A 27,893-nucleotide genomic window follows, 5' to 3' on the forward strand; every position below is an offset into this window, starting at 1 on the left:
GGCTGGACTAGCAGCAGGAGTGAATGGAGAGGGAACCATGAGTTCAAGACACAAGAAAGGGGCCCAGCTTTAGAAACAGGATAGATATGGAGACTGGGCATCAGTCAGGCGCAGCGGTGAGATGCGTACCAACCACTGCTCTGATTTATTTTTATATTTTAAAAGACTATGCAAGCAATACATGTTTATGATAAAAATTAGAAAAAAAATTAGAAATAGAGATAATTAAAAAATGGAGAAAGAACACCCACAATCCCACCAGTGTTAATATTTTGATGTATATCCTTCCGGGCTGTTCTTATACATACATACATAAATTTTTCCAACAAAATAGGATTATGCATACTGTTCTTTACTCTACTTTCTCTCAGTATTATAAAATAAGGGATTTCCCTGGTGGCACAGTGGTTAAGAATCCACCTGCCAATGCAGGGGACACAGGTTCGATCCCTGGTCCGGGAAGATCCCACATGCTGTGGAGCAACTAACCCCATGTGCCACAACTACTGAGCCTGTGCTCTAGAGCCCATGAGCCACAACTACTGAGCCCACGTGACACAACTACTGAAGACCGCATGCCTTGTGCTCCACAACAAGAGAAGCCACTGCAATGAGAAGCCCGCACACCGCAACGAAGTGTAGCCCCCGCTCGCCGCAACTAGAGAAAGCCCATGCGTAGCAACAAAGACCCAACACAGCCAAAATTTTAAAAATAAATAAAGTAAATAAATCTGTAAAAAAAAATTATAAAATAAGTATTTTATACCCACATTTTTAAATGCTGCAGAATAATCCACTATACAGATGAACAATAGTTTATTTAACCTGTCTTTTATTGTTGAACATTTAATTATTTCCACTTTTCCCCAGCTATAAACAATGTTGCAGTGAACTTCCTTACAGCTAAATATTTATGTACACCTTTATTTAAATTCTTAAAACTGGACTAGCTGTCTGGTCAAAGTGTTGGGTATTTTAAATGTAAAACTTTTGATACATGTTGCCAATTTTGATACATGATCCAATTTTGTATCTGTAATGAAGTGATAGTTCAACCTCCAGAAAGGTTTTGTTTTAGTTTTTAACATAGACAGCAGTAGGATAGTGCACATTTTCTCTTATTCTCATCAAAGTGGTTTATTATCATCTTATAGGTAAAAAATGGCACAGTGCTTTAATTACTAATGAGATTGAACACCTTTCCATTTGCATTTCTTTTGTTATTTTCCAGTTTATCATCTTAGTACATTTTAAAATTAATATTTTTTAAATTATTGATTTGTTTAAATTTTTATATATTAAGGATGTTAAACTTTGGTCTAATTATATATTATAAATGGCTTTGCTCAATAATTTGTTAATTATTTTTGACACAGAGATATTTTAAATGTTTATATGCTCAAATCTACCAATACTTTCATGCTTAGAAAGTCCCTTCCCACATTTATAATGTTCTCTATATATTCACCTAAATTATGAAAGCCATTGTTGTTTTTCATCAAATATTTCTGGTTCTTCCCCTTTGGGAACATATGTTAGCTTATCTTTTCTGGCCACTTTGGTGTTAGGTGTGGCCATGTGATTTGCTCTTTACTCAATGAAAGAGATACATGTCACTTGAAAGTTTCTGAACAGAAGCTTCAAGAACCAGAGTAGTTAACCAGGTTCCCTCTTTCCCCCTGCATGGAAACCACCGGTGTTCCAGATAGTGGGTATGACATCAGCCTGGGTCCTGGAGTGAGGATGACACAGAACTACATCCCCATCCTATCTGGGATGGACATAACCATGAGCATGAGATAAACTTTTGCTGTTTTAAGCCACTGAGATTTTGGATTTACATGTTGCCACAGTATAATCTAGTGCATCCTGACTAAAACAGGAAATTTTGTCTAGCATTTTTGATAGATTCATTTTGTGGTAAAATCATTAACCCATCTGGAATTTATTTTGAAACTAGACTGCTGGAATTCAAATTCTAGCCCTACCATGTACTAGTTGTGTGACACTGGGAAAGTTCCTGGACTTCTTGGTGTCTCAGTTTCCTCTCTGCACACAATAATAATACCTACATCAAAGTCTATTGTGGGGATTAATTAATATACATAAAGTGCGTAAAGCAGTGCCTAGCACATGGTATTATTACAATGTTAGCTGCAATTACTACTACCACCACTACTACTATTAAATTTTATTCTATATTCTGTAGTTCCTCCCCCCCCCCCCACCAGTATATTTAATTTTGGGTTTGTTTTTATTTCTTTTTTTTTTTTTTTTTTATGTATTTATTTATTTATTTTTTGGCTGTGTTGGGTCTTCGTTTCTGTGCAAGGGCTTTCTCCAGTTGCGGCAAGCGGGGGCCACTCTTCATCGCGGTGCGTGGGCCTCTCACTAGCGCGGCCTCTCTTGTTGCGGAGCACAGGCTCCAGACGTGCAGGCTCAGTAGTTGTGGCTCACGGGCCCAGTTGCTCCGCGGCATGTGGGATCTTCCCAGACCGGGGCGCGAACCCGTGTCCCCTGCATTAGCAGGCAGATTCTCAACCACTGCGCCACCAGGGAAGCCCTGTTTTTATTTCTATGGTTTAAGATTATCATGTTTCTTCACCTTGAAATTTTGTTTATCCTCATTTCTGGAAAATTCTCAGACACTATCTTTTTGAATGATGCCTCTCTCACATTCTCTATTCACTTCTACCTGATTCCTGTAGATGTAAGATTGACCGACACTTATTCAACCTGCCATATCTCTTAATTACTTTCATCCCTCTATGCTCCATTCTGGATAACTTCCTCAGACTTTTATTTTAATCAGTATACTAATTCTTTCTTTTTGTTTCTACTATGTACCAGGTACTGTTACAGCTGCTTGGTGCTTGGGATACAACAAAGGAAACAGACAAACAAATAAATAAAAAACCTCTCTTGTGGAGCTTAATTATGGTGGGGGGTAATAAATAGCAAACATTATAAATACTTACATCATATAATGTATTAGGTGGGAAGTGCTATTGGGAAAAAAGCAAAGGGGAAATGGGGAAGGGTGATTGCCATTTTAAAGAGGATGGTCAGGGTGGGCTTCATTGAGAAGGTAACATCTGATCAAAGACTTGAAAGAACTTGAGGAAGTTAACATAGATATCTGGAGGAAGGGCACACCAGGCAGAAGAACCAATAACTGCAAAGGTGCTAAGGCAGGAGTATGCCTGATGTACTGGAGTAACAGCATGGATACAAGTGTGGCTGGAGCAGATGAGTAGAAAGAGATATATGAGAGAGGTAAAAAGAGGCCAAATTATGCAAGGCATTGTGGGCCATTGTCAGGATATTGGCTTTTATTGGAAGTGAAATGGAGATCCACTGCGGGGTTTTCAGCAGAGGAGTGAAATGACCTAATTTATTTTACAAGGATCACTCTAGCCACTGTGAAGAGAATTGGCCATGGGGGACAAGGGCAGAAGCAGGGAGGCCCTATAGAAGACCATTGACAGTGGCTGGGACTAAGATGGTAGCAGTATGTAGTGGTCACTGGGATGTGCCACCCAGATCCCTCTTCAGGAATAAAGGATTTATGTTGCCTGGCTCTTTATTTTCCATTATATATTCCAAATGATTACTTCTCATGTTGAAAAGAGTAAATGATTTCAATATTTTATTTCATAAACAGGCATTTAATTGAATTATAGTTCTAATGGTTTTCAGTTAATTCCTTTGAATTTCTATATTTGATAATAATTTTGTATCCTTTCTGGTATCTATCATTTTATTTTTCTTATCTTATTCATTGGCTAGAAATTCCAAAATGACTCATGTTCTTTCCTTGCTTTAGTGGGGACATCTCTAATATTTCAACATTAAATAACATTAACTTACATTAAGATGGCAAATGTTGGTTTCACAAAAATATTATTCATAAGTCAATAAAATACACTTCCATTCTAGTGTATAAAGAGTTAGTACAAAAAAAGGATGTTAGGTTTCATAAAAATGTGAATATACTTAACACTGCTGAATTGTACACTTAGAAATGGTTAAAATAGTAAATTTTATAAAGCGGTTTTTTTACCACAATTTTAAAAAATAAATGTTATTCAATATGTTTGGGGCATCTACTGACATAATCATATAGTTTTTTTATTGAGATGTAATTGACATATAACATTATATTAGTTTCAGGTATATAAAATAATGATTCAATATTTGTATATATTGTGAAATTATCATAATCATTTTTATTTTTAGACCTATAAATGTGATAAATATTTGCAAATAATTTAGTAAATCATTAGGTTCTAAAAAATTCTAAATCCATGAAATGTTATCAAACCAGTAAATAATATTAGTCTCTTCTCTTGTCAAACCTTCCAGTACCACTGTGGCCTCCAAGGATACCTACACCTTAATCCCTGCAACCTGTGGACATGCTAACTTACATGACAAAAGGAATTTTGCAGATGTGATTAAACTGAAGGTCTTTAGATAATCAGATTGTTTTAGATTATCTCATTAGGCCCAGTGTAATCACAAGAATCCTCATAAATGAAAAAGAGAGGCAGCATAGTCAGAAAAAGAGAGATTTGAAGATGCTGTCTGCTGGCTTTGAAGATGGAGAAAGGGATCATGAGCCAAGGAATGCAGATGTACCCAACAAGATGGAAAAGGCAAGGGAATGTACTCTTCTCCAGAGCCTCCAGAAGGAACACAGACAGCCCTGACAAGAGCTTGATTTTAGCCCACTAATGCCCATTTCAAAAGACTTCCCGATCTTCAGACAGAACTGTAGGAGAATACACTTGTTTCGTTTTAAGCCACTAAATTTATGTTAATTTGTTATAGCAGCAATAATAAGCTAATACAATTAATATAACTAAAAAAGTCATACAATTAATATAATTATAACAAACTAATACAGCTACTAATAAGCTAATACAATTAAAGTAAAATAATGCAAAAGAAAAGTATACTTACAAATATCCTTCTACCATTGCCTAGAGGGAAAACAATTCCTAAAAAAATGTTTGTATCAACTTTCCCTTAGAAACTGGTGGGAACATAGTGATGTTAGGAGAAGCTCTGTGCTTAAATATATACCTCTCAAGTCCTTATTGCCTTAGAGCAGACAAGATATCTGAGACTGTTCTTGAGAGAACCTTGGTGACTATAGTGTGATAAGCCAGAGGTGGGATGTTACACATTATGTACTGATGTGCAACCCTAGCATGCAAGCAACGAGCTACCAACTCCTGTTCTAACCTGAGTTGTTGTTTTAACTTCTGAGATTCCAATTTTGTATCTGTAATGAAGTGATAGTTCAACTGTAAATTTGCTAGAAATGTGACTATATGAAGATGACAGTCTCAATCAAATTAACTAGAAAATTTAACTTTGATTACTCACTGATTAAGTAAAAATTGAACTTTATGAGGATGAGGGTATATATAGTAATGATTTATTTTATTTTGAAAGCTGTAAGTGGAAGCACAAGTTGGATGTGTAAGTCTGAACTACAGTTTATATAGCAGAATTACACCTAACGTTTCTACGTACAGCTGTAAAAGATTTACATGGGCCTATAGCTTTTTTTAGTCTTTTGAAAATATGTTTATAATGAATGTTTTTGAGAAATAAGTTATTTATGTAATAAAAAGCAATTAAGAAACAATGTGTATCAATTGGGCAATCACTTTAACTTACAACTATTACACAATTTTTAAATTTGTGGTGCTCTTGCATTTCTATCCAAACTAATCTGGAGAATTTTTGAACGATAAAATTTCAAGAATCACTTTTTGAAGCACTCTGCCCTGACTTAAATTTTCATAAATCAAAGAGCAATGTGGCTTACAGGGCTTTGAAACTGAATGGACCTAGCCTGGGTCCTGGTAGCTGTATGAGTTTGGGCTCTGAGCCTCTGCTTCTTCATCTGTAAAACAGAAATAAAGCTACCTTACAGGGTGTTGTAAGAATTAGCTGTAAAGTACGTAAAGTGTCTAGAGCAGACCTTGGCACCTAATAAGCACTCCATAAATAAATGACACAGATAGTGCTGATAATCTCACTTACAATCATTAGAGAATACAGGGAGAAAAATAAAAAACAAAGACTTTTTCTGGTCTAGCTTCTTGCTTGGGCATGGGCTCTCATCTTCTTGTTACCTTCTTATGGAGAAAAATATACTTTAAAAATCTTTCTCTGCTCCATCCCCCTGACTTCCAACCTTACACATCCTTCCTGTTTTTCTAATCTTAACTCTTGTTATCACCATGCTTATAACTATCCAAAGCCTGAAAACTCAAGTCATTCTTGATTCTTCCTTCTCTCTCAACCTGCATATTTAGCCAATTACCAAAATCCTCCTGATTCTACCTCTGATAGTTTCTTCCTTCTTCCTCTTTCTCTCCCTCCCTCCTTCCCTCCCTCCCTCCCTCCCTTCTCCTTTCTCCTTGCTCCTCCCTCCCTCCCTCCTTGCCTCCCTCCCTCCCTCTCTTCCTTCCTTCCTACCTAGTTACCTACCTACAAGTATTTACTCCTACTATGTGGCAGGCACTGTTCTAAAGACTGAGAATACAGCCATGAATGAAACAACAACAACAACAACAAATCCCTGTCCTCATAGTGTTTATGTTTTTGTGAAGGAAGACAGAGGGAAAGAAGCAAAATATATTGTATGTTATATGGTGGTAAGTGCTACAGAGAAAAATAATGCAGACAAGAGGGATAACGCATACTCACATGTATATATATATTGGGAGAAGTTTGATGTGTATTTTAATTAGGAACCTAAAAGTGGTCAGGAAATAAGCCTGGGATAATAAGATTTTGGAACAGGTCACTGGGACCAGATAAATAAGCCTAAGGTTGAAGGGAGAGGTCCAGAAAGCCCAAAAAGACAAATATAAATTAAAGATAAATATAAATTTGGAAGTTGTCAGTGTACAGATGGTACTTAAACTTAGGAGAATATATGAGATCACCAATGGCAAAGATGGGGGGAAAAAAGAGGTCCAAGGACTTATCCTTGGCGTACTCCAGGGTATGACAGGGAGATGAAGAGAAATCAGCTAAGGTGAATGAGAATGCCAGACAGTAAGATAGAAGGGAACCAGAAAGCATGATATCCTAGAAGCCAGCTGAAGAAACAGAATCAAAGAGAAGGCATGATTGAGTGACCAAACAGATAAAGTAAGGTGAAAACTGAGAAATGACCATTGGATTCAGCAATATGAAATCACTCGTGATCTTCAGTAGGACAGCTGGGCAAAAAAAGACTGATTAAGGAAGGTTCAAGAGAGAATAGGAGGATAGGACTTAGAAACAATACCTGCAGATTTTTTTAAAAGAAGTTTTGCCAAATAAGGGAACAGGGGAATGGGGCAGTAGCTGGAAGGGATAAGGAAGATTTTTGTTTCACTTTATTTTGCTTTGTTTTTCAGATTGAGAGAAATAACCACGCATTTGTATACTAAGAGGAGTGATCCAATAGAAATGGTAAAATTGACGATGGAAAAACTAACAATTGCACTGCCTTTGAGTACCGAGGGAAGATGAGTTTCAGTGTCCAAATGCAGGGATTGGTTTTGTTATAAATAAAAGCCCGGGCAGTTTATCCATAATGAGAGGAAGGGAAAGCTGAATATATGGGTGCAGAGGCAGGTAGGTGGAATACGTGTGGTGGAGGGCGGTTCTCAGAACTTCTATTTTTTTCAGAAACAGGACTCAAAGTCATTACCTGAGAGAGAAGAAGTGGAGATCTGAAGAGAGAGGAGGTATGAGAAGTCCTCTAGGAGAATGGATGAATGACTGGAGTAGGGAAATGGAGTAGAAATGCCGAGCAGAAGTAAGGACTCTCTTGAGGTTAAAGGTCATGAATTTAAATCAAACCAGTTATCATGGTTGCATGATTTTCTCCAGCCACTTTCAAATGCACACTGCAGCCACAGAATTGGTGGAGAGTTGTACTTAACCAGGATTAAGGTTTTGTCAGGTAATTACTACTAGAAATTGGGAGAAGGGTGAGGGAGTTGAACATGTATTCAGGAGGAAGTGATTATAATGATAGGTCATGGTATTGACATGTCTTTCACATTTGTTCTCTCTCTCTGTTCACACAGACCTTGTTCTATATCAAGTGCTCATTAAGGTTAGCCTGAACCGCCAGAGTTGTTCACTGCCATGAAAAGCTAATCTCTCCTCACTAATCACCATATGCACATGGCTCATGTTTATTTTTGTTTTTCTCAGTCTCCTAATTCCTTGCCTTTAAGAACCAGACATTTCCTCAGAGAAAGACAAATACCATGATTTCATTTATATGTTGAATCGTAAAAAAAAATAACCACAAACAGACAAACAAAATAAAACAGAAATAGATTCATAGATACAGAGAACAAATTGATGGTAGCCAGAGGGGAGGTGGGTGGGGCGGTTGAGTGAAATAGGTGAAGAGGATTAAGAAGTACAAACTTCCAGTTATAAAACAAAGAAGTCATGAGGATATAATGTACAGCACAGGGAATACAGTCAATAATAACTGTAATAACTCTGTATGGTGACAGATGGTTACTAGACTTATCACGGTGATAAATTTGTAATGTATATAAATGTCAAATCACTATGTTGTACACCTGAAAATAATATACTATTGTATATCAACCATACTTCGATAAAAAAAATTTTTAATTTTTAAATTAAAGGAAAAAGAACCAGACATTTCAGATAACATTTCTATTCTGAAGCCACCGCTAAGCTGAACTACTCCCAGAATTTATTTCTCCTTTAATTGTATTTGCATGCAACATTGCATAAACGTCTATCAGAGCATTTATCAAATTATAACTATGTATTTGCCTTTACCTCATTTTTCACTGAAATGTGAGCTTAATAAACATCTTATGCAGCACCTTACACAGTGCCTGTATCAGAACAGACACTCAATAATTTGACATGAATAAAGGATATCTGATTGCACCTGGGCCTTTCTTGAACACCATTCAATGGCATTAAAATATGTATAACTATGGCATATTCTAATATGTCAGTATTCCTACTAAGCATATGCTAGATAAGCCAAGCGTATGGTAGAGAATTTGTCACCCAACAGAAAGATTAATTCCCATGTCTTCTCTTTACTATATAAAAATTCTCCCCTATAAATATTTTATATACTTTGGACAATAAGTTAACTTTTATAGGTTGTCATGATGCTATTAAGTACTAGAACCTGAAAATGATATTGTCAAACTACCCAATATATTTCCATGGAATAAGGGTTGTCTTCTGTTTGAACACATTTTAAAACTCTGACATAATTTAAACTTTCAGCACACGAAGTATTTTTAAGAATTTCATGCAAAATAAAAACTAAACTTTGGAATACAAAAAAGTTGACTTATTACTCAAAACATTATTTCTGTAATGCTCAGTGTTGTTGCTTATAAAATTTAGGTAACTAACATGAGTCACTCAGAAGAGTGCCTGTGTATCCTTGTAGCATAGGCCCAGATTTTCCTTCAGGAGGGATTACTGGAGGTTTTCTCATCTATATATGGACACAGCAATGCCACGTGCTATCTAATTTTGTAGCCTAGTCACAAAACCCAATAAATTGGTTATGACACAGAGCATGCCAGAAACATTAAGTTCACTCCATTACAATCAACAATTTTCCCACAGAGCAGTTGTGTTGCTAGGCAGCTCTGCCAAAGGAAAGCCTATAATTAGTGACAAGAAAAGCCTTTCTTCTTTCTTATCTCATACATACATACACATACAAGTGTGCACGCACAACACACGTATAGGGATAAAATTTTTTTCCCATTGAAAAATCAGAACTCAATTTCTGATGATATTGTTTTCAATACATACAATTATAATTTTTATTACTTAAAATGAACTTCTCTCTGATAAGTCAGACTAATTGTAAAATTAATTATTAAAAGGTATGATCATGGAAAGTATGAACATAAGGAAAATTTAATTCTGCATAATTCCCAAAGACAGAACTTAGGTGTTATAATTATCCTTTTATTTATGTTATAAGGATAAAGATCCACATTAAAGCTTTACAAAGTACTAAGAGTAGCAGAGGCCAGGAGATGTATGACTGAAAAAATTATGTGAAATCTAAAAATAATACAATTTGGACTAAAATATGATAAAAATGGAAAATAAAGGTTAAAGCACACTCCTATAGTACTTACTGTGATATTAATTAATTTAATATCCAATGCTTTACATAAACACTTTAAAACAATTTCAAAACATTTTTGCCTCCTTAGCTAGAATGTAAGCCCATCAAAGGTGGTATCATTTACATATAAGAATCAATAAATATTTACTGATGATCAATCTGCTTTCTCTCAGAGAATGCATCCATTGTTTATAAATGGTTCTGTTTGTCAGACTCACTTATAAGTTATGTTTCCCAAGTTTATGGGGTACACAGAGGTGAATATATCCTCAAGGGCCAATTCTGGCACTATTTGGAGAAATTGTTACTACTCTCATTTAAAATGATATCCTTACTGACCCTGTTCATCAAATGAGGCAGATTTGTTGCCTGGCAAATCCCTTTTACTACCACCAAAAAGCCTTTGTAGTTGTAACTTAAAATTGATAATCCTCTTCTTTCCAGTCACCAAAGGGGATGAAATTGTCAAATTTACACTTTTTCTACCCACACACTGAAGTGGAATAGTCAACACACTATAAATCATATGATTATTGGCCTTTGGTTGATATTATAATTTATGTATTCATGTTTAGTGTCATAATACTAAACATTTATGGGGGGAAATTATAAAATAATCAAATAAGCTATAAAAAGTACTATAAATAAAAAGTATGAAAAATACTACATAGGACTTTAAAAGCATACTTCAGATGGCCATGACTTTGTGTGTGTGTTTGTGTTGGGAAGCAGGGAGTGGGTCAGGGAAGGTATTTGTGAGTAAGTGATATTTTAGCTGAGAGCTGAAGGAAAAATAGGAATTTATTAGAGGAAGAGGGGAGGGTAATAGTCTTTTACATCAAAGGAATTGCAGGTCTCATGGCCCTGAGGTAGAAAGAAGTAGCGTGAACTTGAGGAGTAAAAGATCAAAGTGGTTGGAATACACTGTGCCAGAGTGTCAGGGCAGAGGTGAACAATGAGGCTGAACAGGTGGACCAGTGCACGCAGGGTCATGTAGGCTTCATGAAGGATTTTGGTCTTTTTGGTTTTAATCTCACAAGTAACATGAATTGATTGGTGTTTTTACAAGACCACTCTGAGCAATGAGGCAAGAAAAAGAAAAGAAGGCATCCAAACAGGAAAGAAAGAAATAAAATTATCTTTATTTGCAAATGATATGATCTTATATGTAGAAAATCCTAAGGATTCCACCAAAAATCTGCTAGAACTAAACAATGAATTCAGTAAAGTTGCAGGATACAAAATCAACATACAGAAAACAGCTGTGTTTCTATACACTAACAGCAAAACATCTGAAAAAGAAATAAATAATTCCATTCACTATAGCATCAAAAACAATAAAATACTAAGGAATAAATTTAACCAAGGAGGTGAAAGATCTGTACACTGAAAAGTACAAGACTTTGATGAAAGAAACTGAAGAAGACACAAACAAATGGAACAATATCCAATGTTCATGGATCCAAAGAATTAGCATTGTTAAAATGTCCATACTACCCAAAGCCATCTATAGATTCAATGCAATCCCTATTAAAATTCCAATGGCATTTTTTTCACAGAAATAGAAAAACAATCCTAAAATTTGTATAGAGCCACAAGAGAACCTGAGTAGCCAAAGCAATCTCAAGAAAGAATAACAAAGCATCATACTTCCTGATTTCAAGCTATACTACAAAGCTATAGTAATCAAAATAGTATAGCACTGGCATAAAAATAGACACAGAAACCAACGGAACAGAATCAAGAGCCCAGAAATAAACCACACATAAATAGTCAACTATAGTCAACAAGGGAGCCATGAATACTCAATGGAGAAAGGATAGTATCTTCAATCATAAATAGGGTTGGGAAAACTGGATAACCACATGCAGAAGAATAAAATTAGACTCGTATCTTACCCCACTCACAAAAATGAATGTGAAATGGATTTAAGACTTAAATGTAAGACCTGTACCATAAAACTCCTAGAAGAAAACACAGAAAAAAAGCTCCTTGACACTGGTCTTCACAGAGATTTCCTGGATATGACAGTAAAACCACAAGCAACAAAAGCAAAATAAATAAGTGGGACTACATCAAACTAAAAAGCTTCTATAAAGCAAAAGAAACAAACAACAAAATGAAAAGGCAACCTACAGGATGGGAGAAAATATTTCCAAATCATCTATCTGATAAGGGGTTAATATCCAAAATATATTAAGAATTCTTACAACACAATAGCAAAAAACAAAAAAACCCAATTAAAAAATGGGCAGAGGAACTGAATAGAAGTTTTTTAAAGAAGACATACAAATGGCCAACAGGTACATGAAAAGGTACTCAACATCAATAATCATCAGGGAAATACAAATCAAAACCACAATATGTTATTACCTCAGGCCTGTTAAAATGGCTATCATCAAAAAGACAAGACAAAGAAAGACAAGTATTGGGGAGGGTACAGAGAAAAGGGAACCCTAGTGCACTGTTGGCGGGAACGCAAGTTGGTACAGCCACTACGGAAAACAAATATGGAGGTTACTCAAACCTGCTCTCCACAGAGGTCTGCCCTATGAGTTGGAGGCAGGGAACCCCTGACTTCTTGGCAGCATTCTTCTGGAATTTAGCATCTGCAACACAGAGCTGAGGAGTATGAGAAATACTGGTTACCTGAACCTCATATAGAGATACTGCAGCCCTTGACTAGAAGTTATAGAGAAAGGGAACCCCATCTTCCTGGCCACACTCAGCTGAATTGAAGCTTCCATCATGATGATCTGGGGGTGAGGGGAGGGAGAGAGTGCATCACGACTCAAGTGCTACAGACTGTTCTGAGATTTAGTAGCTTTTCTTGAATAAATGTTTTTTGTTTTTGTTTTTTTTTTGTTGCTGTCTTCATGTATGGCCTTAACACAGCTTCCAGATACTTTAAATATTTTTGTTTTTTAAATAATTTTCACTGATTTTGACTTTTCTGCTAGGGATGGTTCTGTGGACCTCCTTGTGATACAATACCAAAACTAATCATTTCCACTCAATATTTCTTAAGTATGGAAACAAACATTAATATATAAATGAAGCATTAACTTTACTGTACATTCAAAATTTTACTGAGTACTAAGAATTAGGTACCAGGCTACATATTAGCTAGATAAGTAAATAAACTTTTAGATTTTTGTATTTTCCAACTTTTAATTATGTTAAAGAATGGGATTTTAAATCTTTACTGTTTTTTAAAATTAAAAAAAATTAATGGCAGATTTGAAATCACCGAAACTTCCTTAAAATTGTTTCCAGGGTTATTTCAAATTTTAGCTTTATAAATAAATTTTATAAAATCGTTGGAATTTAGTTCTTGGAATATATGATTAACTAAACCTTCTTGAGAGAATCTTATTTAACTCTTTTCTTAAACAGACACACAACTACCACCGCTATTACCAATTAGAAACCTGCTAATCCAGACAGCTGGGACTGATTTACATTTAATGAAGCAGAAATTGTCATGTGGAATCTAGATATTTTCTCCATGACACATGCTGACATTCACTCAAAATCAAATTATTAATCTATCTATCTATGTGTGTGTGATCTTTAAAAAAAAGTGTATCATTTAAGCAAGTCTACATAAATTTCATATTTCCTATTTGTGATAAGATGTTTCTATTTTAGTAGATATGAAAAAGACCTAGGTAAATCCAAACACCTACAATATCAGCATATGAAATGATCAAAGAGTAATCACAATGCTTCAAACTGATTTCAAAACATTTAATTATTTATTCAAGGCCTTTAATAGAAAACTATCATGTAAAATGCTTTCTCTGAACATCCTGGGATGACTGAAATATGAACTGGACATTCAATTTAAGAATCCGTGCCTAATCAAAAACTCTACAAACAATAAATGCTGGAGAGGGTGTAGAGAAAAGGGGACCCTCCTACACTGTGGTGGGAATGTAAATTGGTACAGCCACTATGGAGAACAGTATGGAGGTTCCTTAAGAAACTAAAAATAGGGTTACCATATGATCCAGCAATCCCACTCCTGGGCATATATCTGGAGAAAACCATAATTCGAAAAGATACACGTACCCCAATGTTCATTGCAGCACTATTTACAATAGCCAGGACATGGAAGCAACCTAAATGTCCATTGATGGAGGAAAGGATAAAGAAGATGTGGTACATATATACAATGGAATATTACTCAGCCATAAAAAAGAATGAAATAATGCCATTTGCAGCAACATGGATGGACCTAGAGATTGTCATACTGAGTGAAGTCAGTCAGACAAAGACAAATATCATATGATATTGCTTATATGGGGAATCTAAAAAAAAAAAAAGGTACAAGTGAACCTATTTACAAAACAGAAATAGAGTCACAGATGTAGAAAACAAACTTATGGTTATGGGGGGAGGGATAAATTGGGAGACTGGGATTGACAGATATACACTACTATATATAAAACAGATAACTAATAATAACCTACTGTACAGCACAGAGGACTCTGCTCATACTCTGAAATGACCTGTATGGGAATAGAATCTACAAAAGAGTTGATATATATATATATATATATATATATATATAAAAATCTGTGCATATACCTCTCCTGGTTGGAGCAGATATGTAGCTCTTACTACCTAGTCCCATGTAAGAACAAAAATTAACTTTATCCCAAACTTAGAACATTTAATTCGATAAAAAATAAACATAGTGGATTTCAGGAAGATTCAGTTAACAAAAGAGATACCTTCTAAAGTATCCTGAGTTAGAGAACTTAAAACAAGAACATTACATATTTTAATTTTTCAACTTACCTGATATAAATAATCTTCAAATACAAAATAATAATCATCATTGCTTGCTGTCAATTTCACATCCTATAATTAAAAGTAGAGAGCACTGAAGAGAACCTAAATGAATATGTCTATAGTACTAAGACATAAATGCAACATCTAGAAATAATACTGCAATGATTTTACTTTTATGTATGATTATAAACTTCTCAATTAGATTTTATCATTGGAATTATCACAGGTAAACTTATAAATTTACTTGGCTCATATAAGTGACACATTATTTGACTTCAAATTGTTCACACTTTTTTTGGTTCCATTAGTAATTCTTTATTATTTATTTCAATTTTATCTCCTTTAAATCTAATATTTAGGTGTCTTAAAATTAGAAAAGGAGATGCAATCACAACATCCAAAAGCAACCATAACAATCTGGCCTCAAATTACTGTTCCAATCTCATCTTCCACTATTCAAACCCACATTCTTGCCATTCCCTCAAAATACCAAAAATCTTTCATGTTTTTGTGATTATTCACTTGCAAGTCATTGCTTGTTAGCAAACAAACAAACAAACAAACTAGACAATGTTTATCTTCAATCTCACCAGCAAGAAAACATACATAGTAGAAATATTGGAACAGTTACAAAGAAATATTGCAGAAATCTATGATAATATTGCTCAACCTACAAAATTCAATCAGACTATTGATCAAAGCAGCAATTACAGGAGGATGAAATGAGCTGTGGATGACTCTGGAGGTAGTGAATGTGTGCTAAGCTTGGGAAAGCTGAAAGACGCAGACTAAGAGAAAAGAAAGGAGCCAGTCTAAGTCACAACGTGGGCAGAGGTAGAGATCACGCAATCTCAATGAGGATGATATTGCCTCTAAGGGGTGAGACTTCATTCCTGGGGATCAAAACCTTTTACATAGTACAATGGTTTGTGGACCTCCAAAGCTTATCCTTACCCACCAAAATCTTATTCTTTGGTATTTAATTTTTTTATATTAGAGAAAATTTTCTCTTTAGGGATAATAATGAAGAAAAGGTTGAGAAACCCTGATATAAACTGACAGATCAACTGTTCATCATAGCAAGTGGTGGAAAACTGTAGATGGTGTGGATTCAAGGCAAGTTTGTGGAAAAAAAACACAGTCCAGAGAGAACCATTAGATATTTTAGCTTAGGGAGGGTTTGATGGTGTTCTGTATATAAGCATTGCCTTGTTTCATTAATTCCTTTAATCACTAAAATAATTCTACTTTACTTTCAGTTAAATTAAAAATGAGTCTTTGCCAAAGGGACTTGTAATGAAACTTCAAACAATTTTAAAATGCTCATTTCCTCAAGGGCTGACTTTAATAATGTTTGGAGTTGCTCCAACAAGATCAGCAGAGCTCAACTAACACAAGTCAGAAACAACCAGAGACAGATATCTTCCTTAAAACACTCATGTTGTGGACAGTCAGGATTGATTCTAGCAGAACTTATTTTCAATTCTTCAGACACAAACTGTTTACCTCTTTCTCATGACAGATTTTTTTTTTTACTGATTCTAACTGAAATCTGAAACTGACAGATTTTTTTTTTTACTGATTCTAACTGAAATTCTAACTGTTGGTAGCAAAGAGAACTCTCTTGCTAGCACTCTTGGATTTTTTGAACAACTTCTCTTGTGAGTCTTCTCTCATTTGAACAGAAAGGAGATTGAAGGTCTTAAAGCCCAAAAGATCTCTTAGGCTGTTGCTAAAATCATCCCCTGAGCACAATCATTTGACCTCAAAGTTAATAGTAGTACCTGTGATCCAAATCTATGTAAAAACTTCTGTGAGAGTCAAGACTTTTCATCAGAAGACTGCATCCTCTTAAATTTCCTCATCTTCCCTCTCTGTAGAGCGCCGTGGTTAAAGGTACAGTTGTGAAGTCAGATTACCTAGATTCAAATCTTGGCTTTGCTATTTAATATATGAATTTAAACAAATTTCTTTACTCTTTCTTTACCTCAGTTCCCTCATCTGTAAAATGGTAAAATGATAGTACTTCCTGTTTTGCTACAACACATGTATCAATATGTGGCTGGTGAGTAAGGGATGATGGCAGTATAACATGAAAATTGTGTTGGTTCATAAGCAATTTTTCTTTAAAAAAGGGAAGCCAGAACAGCAGAAGTAGAATTATAACCTTCAGCAGTAAAGGACAAAGTCTTCCACAGGCATGAGCCCTTATAACTGTATTTCAGGAGAGCAGAAAATGAATTATTGCACGGGGGCCCCCTCTCCAGAGAGGCACACCCCCAGCCTTGCACATCTCTTAGCTTCTGCACTTCCTCTTGTGCCCACCTGAACAGCAGCCCCAGTGGCACTGTGCACCACTTCCATCTGTGTTATTTTAGCATTTACACTTTATTATTTTTGTACATTTTTAATAACTCCTGCAGGGGCAGCCTGCCTGAGTTGTCCAATTCATCTCCCACTTATTGTTTCTGTTAGCACTTTAGTTACAAAAGTGCTATTTTTCCTATAAGCTGTTATTTTTAATGCATGATTTTGCAGAATACAAGTTTTTTTCCAGGAAAAAATGCATTTATCATTTACAGCCCAAATGCTGGTATCTACCACCCAAGGTAGCTAACAGGATCAGATGACAATCTATATAAAGAGTTTGGAACAATGTATGGCACATAGTAAGCAATCATTAAATGCTAGTAGTCATTGTTATTATTAACTTTGGTTATGTTCTACCCAGACAAATCTTTAGGTTCTTCTCTCCCCTGTTTCTGAGATCTGGAATAATATGCCCTTCTCCTCTATCTTACAAGTTCTAAATCTAAAATCCAAGTCTTTTAAACAACCCAATTATTAATCCAGAATCAGTCATATCCTATACCACGTTTTCAGCATCTGCATCTCGTCTCAATAAGAGATGCCTGGAAACAAAAACTCAATAAATCCTTATCATAAAACTTGAGATGTGCTTAACTATATGTCTAGAAACTAAAAGAAATTAAAAGTAAAACATGACTTCAATATAATAAATAAGCAGGCCCTAAAGATTCTGAGACAAATAAGATAAAAAATCCATAATCTCATTTTCCTTTTAGTTTCTTTTTTATGTAGTTTGTGTGGAAAACTTGAATTTATTAAGGACAGGAAATGTTTATCATTCTCTTAATCAATAAATGGGAGGGTCAGGAAAGGATTATGAGGACAGTTTCAAAGGGAAGGAAGATAACACTGAATAGAAACTGCAAATTTTGAAGGTCAAACTTAACTTTGTAACTATAATGATCACTTAAAATTATTTTTCAAGGTTAATATGTATCATCATGCATAGTGCAGTCCTTACGTGCTGAAGACTCAATAATTGCTTAATGATATTAATGAAATGGAAAAGCTATGTATACATTTACTTACTTTATAAATTAAACTGTCCACCAAAAGGTCATGTTGTATCACATTAGTCTTAAGCTGCTCATAATACAAGATATCCTAGATTTAAAAGTTAAACAAACAAAAACATTAAAAGTCAATCACATTTTAAAGTCAGCCTCAAATAAATAATGCCTTTAATAAATAACGATCATTAATAGTATTATAAACACTAAGAGGATAAGGACTTTTTTAAAAAAATTTGTTTATTTTTGGCTGCATTGGGTCTTTGTTGCTTCGTGCCGTCTCTCTCTAGTTGCGGCCATCAGGGGCTACTCTTCGTTGCGGTGCATGGGCTTCTCACTGCGGTGGCTTCACGGGCTTCTCATTGCGGTGGCTTCTCTTGTTGCGGAGCATGGGCTCTAGGCGCGCGGGCTTCAGTAGTTGTGGCTCGCGGGCTCTAGAGCACAGACTCAGTAGTTGTGGTGCACGGGCTTAGTTGCTCCGCAGCATGTGGGATCTTCCCGGACCAGGGCTCGAGCTTCTATCCCCTGCATTGGCAGGCGGATTCCTAACCACTGCCCCACCAGGGAAGTTCCCAGGACTTTTTTTTATTCACTACTACAGTCTCCATGCCTGACCAATAGTAGATGATCAATAAATATACCGATTCCCATCCCTTAGGATAAAATCTGGTACCTGATGGGTATTTAATCAATGTTTGCTAAATTGATTAACTGTAATTTAACTTTAATAGCAAATGCAGGACTTCCCTGGTGGTGCAGTGGTTAAGAATCCGCCTGCCAATGCAGGGGACACGGGTTCGAGCCCTGGTCCAGGAAGATCCCACATGCCACAGAGCAACTGAGCCCGCGTACCACAACTACTGAAGCCCGAGTGCCTAGAGCCTGTGCTCCGCAACAAGAGAAGCCACTGCAATGAGAAGCCCACGCACCGCAACGAAGAGTAGCCCCCGCTCACTGCAACTAGAGAAAGCCCGCATGCAGCAACGAAGACCCAACGCAGCCCAAAATAAATAAATTTATTAAAAAAAGAAAAAGAAAAAGATAGCAAATGCAGTATTTATTAAGTAATTACTAGGTGTCAGGAACTGTTTTACACATGAGTTAATCTATTTAATCCCACTACACATGAGTGAATCTATTTAATCCCATACCAACAAAATAAAACTGTTCAACAATGATTATTATTCCCATTTACATTTGAGAAATTGAGGCCCAGAGAAAGAAGTAACTTGCTGTCCAAGGCCACAAAGGTAGTAAGATTTGATCCCGGAAAAGCCCCAAAACCTATATAAAGACCCAGAATGACTACACTATACTGCCTTTCTAATATCTAAATTATTATAAAATAAAAAAGTTTAAACATACTAAATCAGCCCTGGTAGTAAAAGTAATCATAGAGCATATGAAAAAAATCAGGGTTTTTTTTTAGATGAAAAATCCTTTATTACTCATTTTTTAGTTCAAAATATAATGATTATAACTATACAGAATCCTATGCAGTTAACCTGTACGTGATTTACGCACAGCTTGAGAAGGTATGTAAGTTTCCAAGAGATAATGAGAAACGCTCTCATCTCATCTGGCTAATGGACAATAATAAGGGTTTAGGACTTTTAATGACATTGATCAATAGAATCAGCAGTGTACTTTTCTTTACATCTGAGTCCAGGTTTTTAAAAAAGTAAATAAAAATCAGTTATAGCACAGGGAACTCTGCTCAATATTCTGTAATAACCTAAATGGGAAAAGAATTTGAAAAAGAATAGATACATGTATAGGTATAACTGAATCACTTTGCTGTACACCTGAAACTAACACACTGTTAATCAATGATACTCCAATATAAAATAAAAATTAAAAAAATTGTAATAGCAAAAAAATCAGTTTTAAAAAAATAAGAGAATATGGTATTATATTAGAAAATCTAACTCTAAACAGTGATAAGATTTGGCTAATGTTTAATTTAATAGAGAATAAGAAATAAGAAGGAAGAGAGGAAAGATAGGAAGAAGAGAAAAGGGGAGGAAAGGAAAAAGAAGAAAAGACAGGGGAAGGGAGAGAGGGAGTAGGGACATAAGACGTAATCCAGTTAAGCATCAGGCTAATAGTTGGTCGGGGTGTTCATAATAAATAATAAAGGTTGAAAAAAAGAGGTTAAGACTAAATGGGTAGTGGTTGTGTTAAAGAGAGCTGGAAATATCATCTCACTACTTCAGCTGATCCCTGTGTTCCTCCGAATCCCTCCATCCATCTCTTGGGCATTTTAGCCCTGGTCTCCACCCATATCCAAATACTGCTTGGCTCCATCAGTACACCCCAGTCTACGTGATTCTTTCCGAAGACATTCCCTCAAATAAGAGTTGTAGGACAGTTTCGTCTGGGAAAAAGAAGAATGTCTGTTGCATGCAGCTGCCTTGGCAGGGTGGTGTCCAACCCTATGTTTCCTGAAACACGATTTCTTTGTCTTGAAAGATGCTTAATACACAGTTCTCTGATTTGAGGCAAAGTGCTCTTTGCATAAAGATAATCTGGGGATTTACTGGCTATTTTTAGTCATTTTAATTTTAATTAAAAAGCCTTACTTTGTTCTCATTCATGTTGTTTTGATTTCTTACCTAAAGCAAAATTATTTTACTATTTTATTTACCTTCTATTGTATTTATTAAATCCATCTCTCTGGCTAGAACAAAAAAACATTTTTAAAGTCAGGAACAGCACTTAATTCAAATACCAATCCTTGACAACTGGCAAAGGGCATAGTATTATACTTTAATGTCTTCTAGGGAACACAGTGGAAAAGCTAAGATGCTTAGAGTTATGTCTCTTTTTAAAAATAAAATGAGTTTAAAATTACAAACTGATATATGACCATTAAAATAAGTGAAACAATAAAGCTGGATAAAGAAAAAGTTAATAATCTTTTCTTCTTCCCTCCCACCACACTGAAGAAACTAATGTTATTTGTATTGTATTTGTAACATTATTTGTAATTTTTATTCTTCCATACTTTTCTCCATGCTTATACAAATATATAATCATATTTAAGGGTTTTAGTTGTTTTTTTTAACATAAAATAGAATCATTCTATACTTATTTTTCAGTTTCTAGTGTATATCATGGTCATCTCTCTATGTCTTTTTAATAACTACATACACTTTAATATTTTTAAAGCTGTGCTACAGATGTATCACAATTTATTTAACCATTCCCCTATAGATGGCTACTCAGGTTGCTTCTAGTTGTTTGTCACTACAAATACTGCAATAAATATCCTCATGCACATATGCTTTTGTATCTATGGGATAAACTGGCAAAGGTAGGATTGTAGGCTGAAGGCCATATACACACACACACACACACACATATATCTTTAGTTGGACTACAAATTGCCTAGCTACTTTCCAAAAAAGTATCAATTCAAATTCCCACCAGCAACCCATGAGAGCACAAAGTTTACCTATATCCTCACCATTTTAACTTTTCTATGGATGAAAAATGGTTATCTTATTGTTGTATTAATTTGCACTTTCCCAAATACTAATAAAGTTGACATTCTTTCATATGCTTACTGGTCATTTGAATTTCCACTTCAATGACTTACATATTTTTCTATTAGATTACATTTATTTTATTAATTTGTCAGGCTCTTTATTGATAATGAGGATTAACCTTTTGTCATTTGTGTTACAAATACTTTTTCTTCAAATTAATATGTGGTGTTTGATTTTTGTTTATGGTATACATTGACAAATTTTTAAAAATTCTTTATGGCTTTGGATTTTCTTGCTTCCCTTAGGCAAGGCTCTCCTACATCACATGTTTATACAAATATTTTTCTAGTTTTTTCTAAAATTGATATTTTTAATTTAAATGTTTATAACCTACCTGGAATTTATTTTTGTATATGGTAAGCCAAAGGTCTGAGTTTTCTTTCAGAAGGATGGCTTTCAGCATCATTTATTAAATAAACCATGCATTTCCAATTGAAATAAAACTCCAACACCTCCCTATCAGAAATAGATTCAGCAGGCAGAAAATCAGTAAGGTCGAAGTTGAACTCAACAACATCATCAATCAACTGGATATGATGGACACCTGTACACTACTTTATCCAATAACAGTAGAATACACATGATTCTCAAGCTCACACGGAACATTCACCAAGATGGACCACATTCTGGGTCATAAAACATAGCCTTAACAAATTTAAAAGAATAGAAATCATACAATGTCTGCTCTCAGACCACAGTGGAATTAAACTAGAAATCAATAACAAAAAGATAACTGGAAAATCCCCAAATACAGGGAGATTAAACAACATACTTCTAAATAACACATGGGTCAAAGAAGAAATCTCAAGAGAAAGTTAAAAATATTTTGAACTAAATGAAAAGGTAACTTATCAAAATTTGTGGGATGCAGTAAAAGCAGTGCTTAGATGGAAATTTATAGATTTGAATGCATGCATATATTAGAAAACAAGAAAGATCTAAAAATCAATAATCTAAGTTTCCACCTTAGGAAACTAGAAAAAGAAGAACAAATTAAATTGAAAGTAAGCAGAAGAAGAGAAATGATAAGAATTAGAGCAGAAATAAATGAAATTGAAAACAGGAAATCAATAGAGAAAAATAATTGAAACAAAAAGCTAGTTCTTTGAAAAGATCAATAAAACTAATGAGCCTTTAGCCAGGCTAACTAAAAAAAAAAAAAGAGAAAGGACACGAATTACCCAAATCAGAAATGAAAGAGGGTACACCACTACAGATCCTATGGACATTAAAAGGATAATAAAGGAATACTATGAACACTTCTCTGCCCACAAATTTGATAACCTAGATGAAATGGATCAATTACTTGAACAAGACAGAATTTGCTGAAACTCACACAAGAAGAAACAGACAATAGGAATAGGCCTACATCTATTAAAGTAATTGATTTAATAATTAATAGCTGTCTAAAACAGACAGTACCAGGCCTAGAGGGGCTCATTGGTGAATTCTATCAAACATTTAAGGAAGAAATTCTGCCAGTCTTCTACAATCTCCTTCAGAGGACAGAAGCAGAGGGAATACTTCTTAATTCATTCTATGAGGTCAGCATTACCCTAATACCAAAGACATTATAAAACAAGAATTTATAAAATATAACAATTACCAATAATATAATAGGATATTTCAAGAGTATTTTGTATAAGCTTTGGCAAAATAGATATTTAACAATAATAAATTATGATTATAAAAAGCAATCTTTGAAAAGCAAAATAGCCCAAATTTTTAGCATTAGAGAATATTTAAATTTTAGTATATGTATCTATTTTATATTTTATGCAGACTTACACTATCTCTTTAACTAAAGAAAAAAGGAAATATACTCTCAGGAAGTCAAAGAACTCACAGAACAGTCCTAACAGTTTATACTTAATTGTTCATTAAGCATTTAGATGAGCTGGCCATTTCCAGACACTCACTGTACAAGATACTGACTTTACAGATGATGAAGAAGAAAAAAATCCCTGTCCTCAGGTACTCAATCTAGAAAGGGAGGCAGCCAAATAAAGTAAGAAGTATGGTATATGTTTCTCCATCTTTAGGTCTTTGCTCCTGCACTGGTTATGCTGGGAGAAAAATGAAGGAAGTATCTAAGAGTAGCAGTGATGGAGTTGGGAGAATACAAGGTAAAGGAGATGTTAGGAAGCCTTCTCAAAAAAGGTGATGGAATAAACTGTACATGAAAGAAAAGTAGAATATCCAAGAAGATAAAAGTCTGACAAGGTTTTTTTTTTCAGGGAGAGAACAGCATGGTGGGAAGAGAGACAATTCAGCATCTCTTGGATGACCACAAACATATTGAGGTAAAGATTATACCTTTTCTTTTAGATACCATGAGTCTGATACACTTTCAGACCATGTATTAGAGTTCTACAGGAAACTGGAAATAAAAGTTTTAGGCTTAAGACAAAGTTTGGTTGAAAACAGAGTTGAAGCCATTATGGAAAAGGTGACTGTGGATGAGACAGTCCAGGGAAAATGTGCAGGGTGAAAAGAGGATCAAAATTGAATTCTGAGAAATACAAGCACTTGAGGTCTAGCAGGCGAACCCAAATGCAGACTTAAAAAAAAAGAAAAAGAGGGAAAGAAGAACTAAGAAAACAGGATGAACTAAATTAAAGACCAAGAATATTTCAAGGGCAGAGTAGATAATAGTATCAAATGCAGTAGATGTAAAGACTAAAATGTATCCACTGTTCCTTGGTAACTTTAGCTAGGACGGTTATAGTCATGTAGCGGGGTGTATGCCAGACTATGGTAGACTGAGTGATTAATGGGGTTAAGGAAGTAGGAGCATCTAGCATAGACTTTTCTTGCACAAGGTTTAGATGTAAAAGTAGAGGCAAGAACAGGTGCTGATGCAAGTAAGTTTACATGTTTGGTGGAAGGAATTTGAATGAGTTCCTTCTGATGACTTCTGTTTTCTCTGGTTAGGAGAAGGTGAGATCTTTTGCTAAGACTCTGAAATAAGTGGCTGAGGAGAGTGAAGGACAGAAACAGGCACTGGGAAGACTAGGTGAGCTGACCAGAAAGATCTAGGATGGTCAGGCATTATTGCAGACCTTTAGGTCAGGTTGTGGAGAACCTTATTGCGAAATCACTAAAGGAAATCTTAAATGTTAATACTCATCTTGGCTATCTTATCAGTAAGCAAGAACCTAGAGCAAAGTATAAGACAATTTTCTACTTTTAATTAGCAAACTGAAATTAAGCAAAAAAATTTAAATATGAATGTTTACTATATATGTATATTTTGATCCAGAGATCTAGAGAGCTGTAGAAAAGAAAATATATAAAAGCAATTCTTTTAAACTTATCACATATGTTCTTAAAAAGAGAAAAAAATCAAAGTTAAATAATGTTCTAGTAAAAGTACTAAATAAATTAACAGCTAGGAACTTAAAGCATTAAATCCCAAGTCTTTCTATTGAGGTAAGAGTTTAAAAATAGCTTTATGAGTGTGAAATTTGAAATATTCCATTTATCTCTCTAACTCCTCAACTATGATGCATTTGTATGTGCAGCTTATTTTAAGTGATTGAAAAGTAATTGAACAAAAAGTTCTGATAAAGTACTCTTCATAAGAAGTAAGTATTCTCCCTCTCTCCATCTCTCACTCTCTCCCCCTCCACCCTCTAATGTACCACCTACAACAATTATTTCGGAACCGCTATAGTTTGTCCAGGTCACACTTTTACAGTGAAAATAAGTGTAAGTGATAGAAAATGTTTTATTCAATAAAATCAAGATTGCCTTCTGATCATATTAATTTCTATTTACAGATTTGTCATTTTGAATATAGAAAATCAAGATAACAACTCCAGAATTCAAGTGTAAAAACTGCCTTTGAACTTTATACAATCATTATCTGGGATTACTACTTTTATTCTACAACTATACTTCTGGAAAAATTCTAAATCTATTTTTGAAATGGTAGTAGTTCCTCTGCAGAGATAGGACTTGCTAACTTAGCTCCTGATCAGTGAAGTTGCTAGGTCATCTACACAGTTAGGTCAGGACAAGAATTACTACCTCTTCTACAAGAGTTGATACACTCACAAAAAATGCCCAGTGTACACTCAAAACTGTTTTGTAAACTGTTACTTTTAAAGTGTCACCTCAAAACATCAGCAGTATCATTTGGTTTAAAACTGCTCTAAAATAAATCACAAGGTTCATTCTTTCAAAAAGGAAGCAAGTGATTTTTGATAGTGCTGTTCAGAGTGCAAGATTTAAAACACTCACACACACACACACACACACACAAGCATGCATACATAGTTTGCAAAGGTTACAGGTGTAGTTTTTATAATATATGTTAATAATGTTTGATTTTCTTAAAAACTGCATTATTATAAATTATAATTAATTTATAACATAATTACATGTAATATGTAATTATTATTGCTACCATCAATGGTGACCTGTTACATCAAGTACTGTGTTAATAAAAGACTCACATAGATTTCATTTAATTCTTTCAACCACACTGGGATATAAAAATTATTACCTATATCTAAGTATGGGTAAGTTGCAGTCTGAAGATATTTAACTCACTCAATGACTTATTTCAAATAAGTTGAGGGAGCTAGGAGTTGAAACTAGGTCATATGATTCTAAACAAAACCCATGTTTTTAACCGCTAGGTTAAGGAACTATTAGTTTGCTATTTATTAAAATCTTTAAATAGATGACTTACAGGATCAGTGAGCTTCAGCAAAAAAAAAAAAAAAAAAAAAAAATTCTCCAAAATATTTCAAAAAGAATCAATGTCTTACAGTTTTTTCTTTACTGAATCTATTACCTGTCTGTTGGTGATTTCTCTTCATATTCATTTTATTTCCTAAAATAAAATGTTCTTATACTTAGAAAAATAACATTCCCACATAATCTGTCAATTTTTAAAACCATAAAAATCGTGCATATTTTGAAAGTAACTGTAGGGACAAAGTAGTCATTTACATATATCGAGCTGTCCATCTTTATTTCTCCCTATTATAACTCCCAGTTCTACCACACATCTTCACTGATTTAAATTGGTGGACTCCACTTCTTAACATTTTACTTATTGTTCTGTTGTATGTATAGGTTCACACTATCCAACTAATTATTAATAACAAAAACGTCTATGTTAAGCACCCAGTGATTAAATTATATGTTAATCTTATCTTAGAACTCTAAACTACAGTGAATTTGAAAATTAAAAAGGGAGTAAATATTAGACTAAGAAAAAAATATTTCTACTTTGAATGCAGGTCTTTGAAAAACAAATATCAAATCTGGCCCGTCCTTTTTCTTCTTACCTCAGGTTGGCTGGAAATATTCAAAATGAGAGCCCATAATTCAGCTCTCAGTGCTGTGGGACTTCCTTGTCTGATATACTGTTGGGCAGCAGCACTATCTTGTTCTGATAGAACTGTCAAAAGTATATTAAAATCTCATTAGAAAATTCATAATGTAAGAAATAACACTGAAATCTTTAAAAATCTTTTGGTAAGCTAACATTTCATCTTTATGGCTAACCTAATTGCATCATATCTTGACAATCGTCTTTTACTCTCGGATTTTTGATGTGGCCTTATTTACAGCCCTGTAAGTTTCAAGCCGTAAGCTCCTCCACCTCCTACCCAACCAGGTGAAAGTTTTTAATGTAGGTACCTTGATTTCACTGTGCTTTAACTATATAGCTCCATGGATGTGAAACTTGTGATGCATATATAGAATAATTTTTGGATTTCATGATCACATGAAGTCATAGCTACAGAAACCCTAAATTTCTTATGCATATTCTACTAAGTCATGAATGTTCTCGTATTTGGAAGTGGTATGCTATTTGAAGTATTATGACTGAGAATTCTAAAGAATGTAGATATCCATTCTATTAGATGACTTTTTAGCTATCTGCCAAAATCAACAGAAAAGAGGAATTTTTAAAGAAGTAAAAACAAAAAAGATCTGATAACCTTTTAAAAAGGC

At 34.6% G+C, this 27,893-nt stretch overlaps 1 protein-coding gene across 5 annotated transcripts in view; it reads right to left on the reverse strand.

Annotated features, from left to right (window-relative positions):
* Positions 1 to 27,893, reverse strand: part of TBC1D19 (TBC1 domain family member 19) — a 160,678-nt gene that overhangs the window by 40,373 nt on the left and 92,412 nt on the right. For 3 of the 5 annotated variants that reach the window (XM_059924158.1, XM_059924155.1, XM_059924159.1), the window contains 3 exons: positions 27,221 to 27,333; positions 18,386 to 18,460; positions 14,993 to 15,055 (listed from right to left, as the gene is read on the reverse strand). In XM_059924158.1, the coding sequence (XP_059780141.1) occupies positions 14,993 to 15,055; positions 18,386 to 18,460; positions 27,221 to 27,333 (251 nt within the window). The remainder of the gene's footprint in view (positions 1 to 14,992; positions 15,056 to 18,385; positions 18,461 to 27,220; positions 27,334 to 27,893) is intronic. The other 2 variants (XM_059924156.1, XM_059924157.1) reach the window with 2 other exon arrangements.

This window comes from Balaenoptera ricei, chromosome 5 (assembly GCF_028023285.1).
Source record: "Balaenoptera ricei isolate mBalRic1 chromosome 5, mBalRic1.hap2, whole genome shotgun sequence".
Taxonomy (NCBI): Eukaryota; Metazoa; Chordata; class Mammalia; order Artiodactyla; family Balaenopteridae; genus Balaenoptera; species Balaenoptera ricei.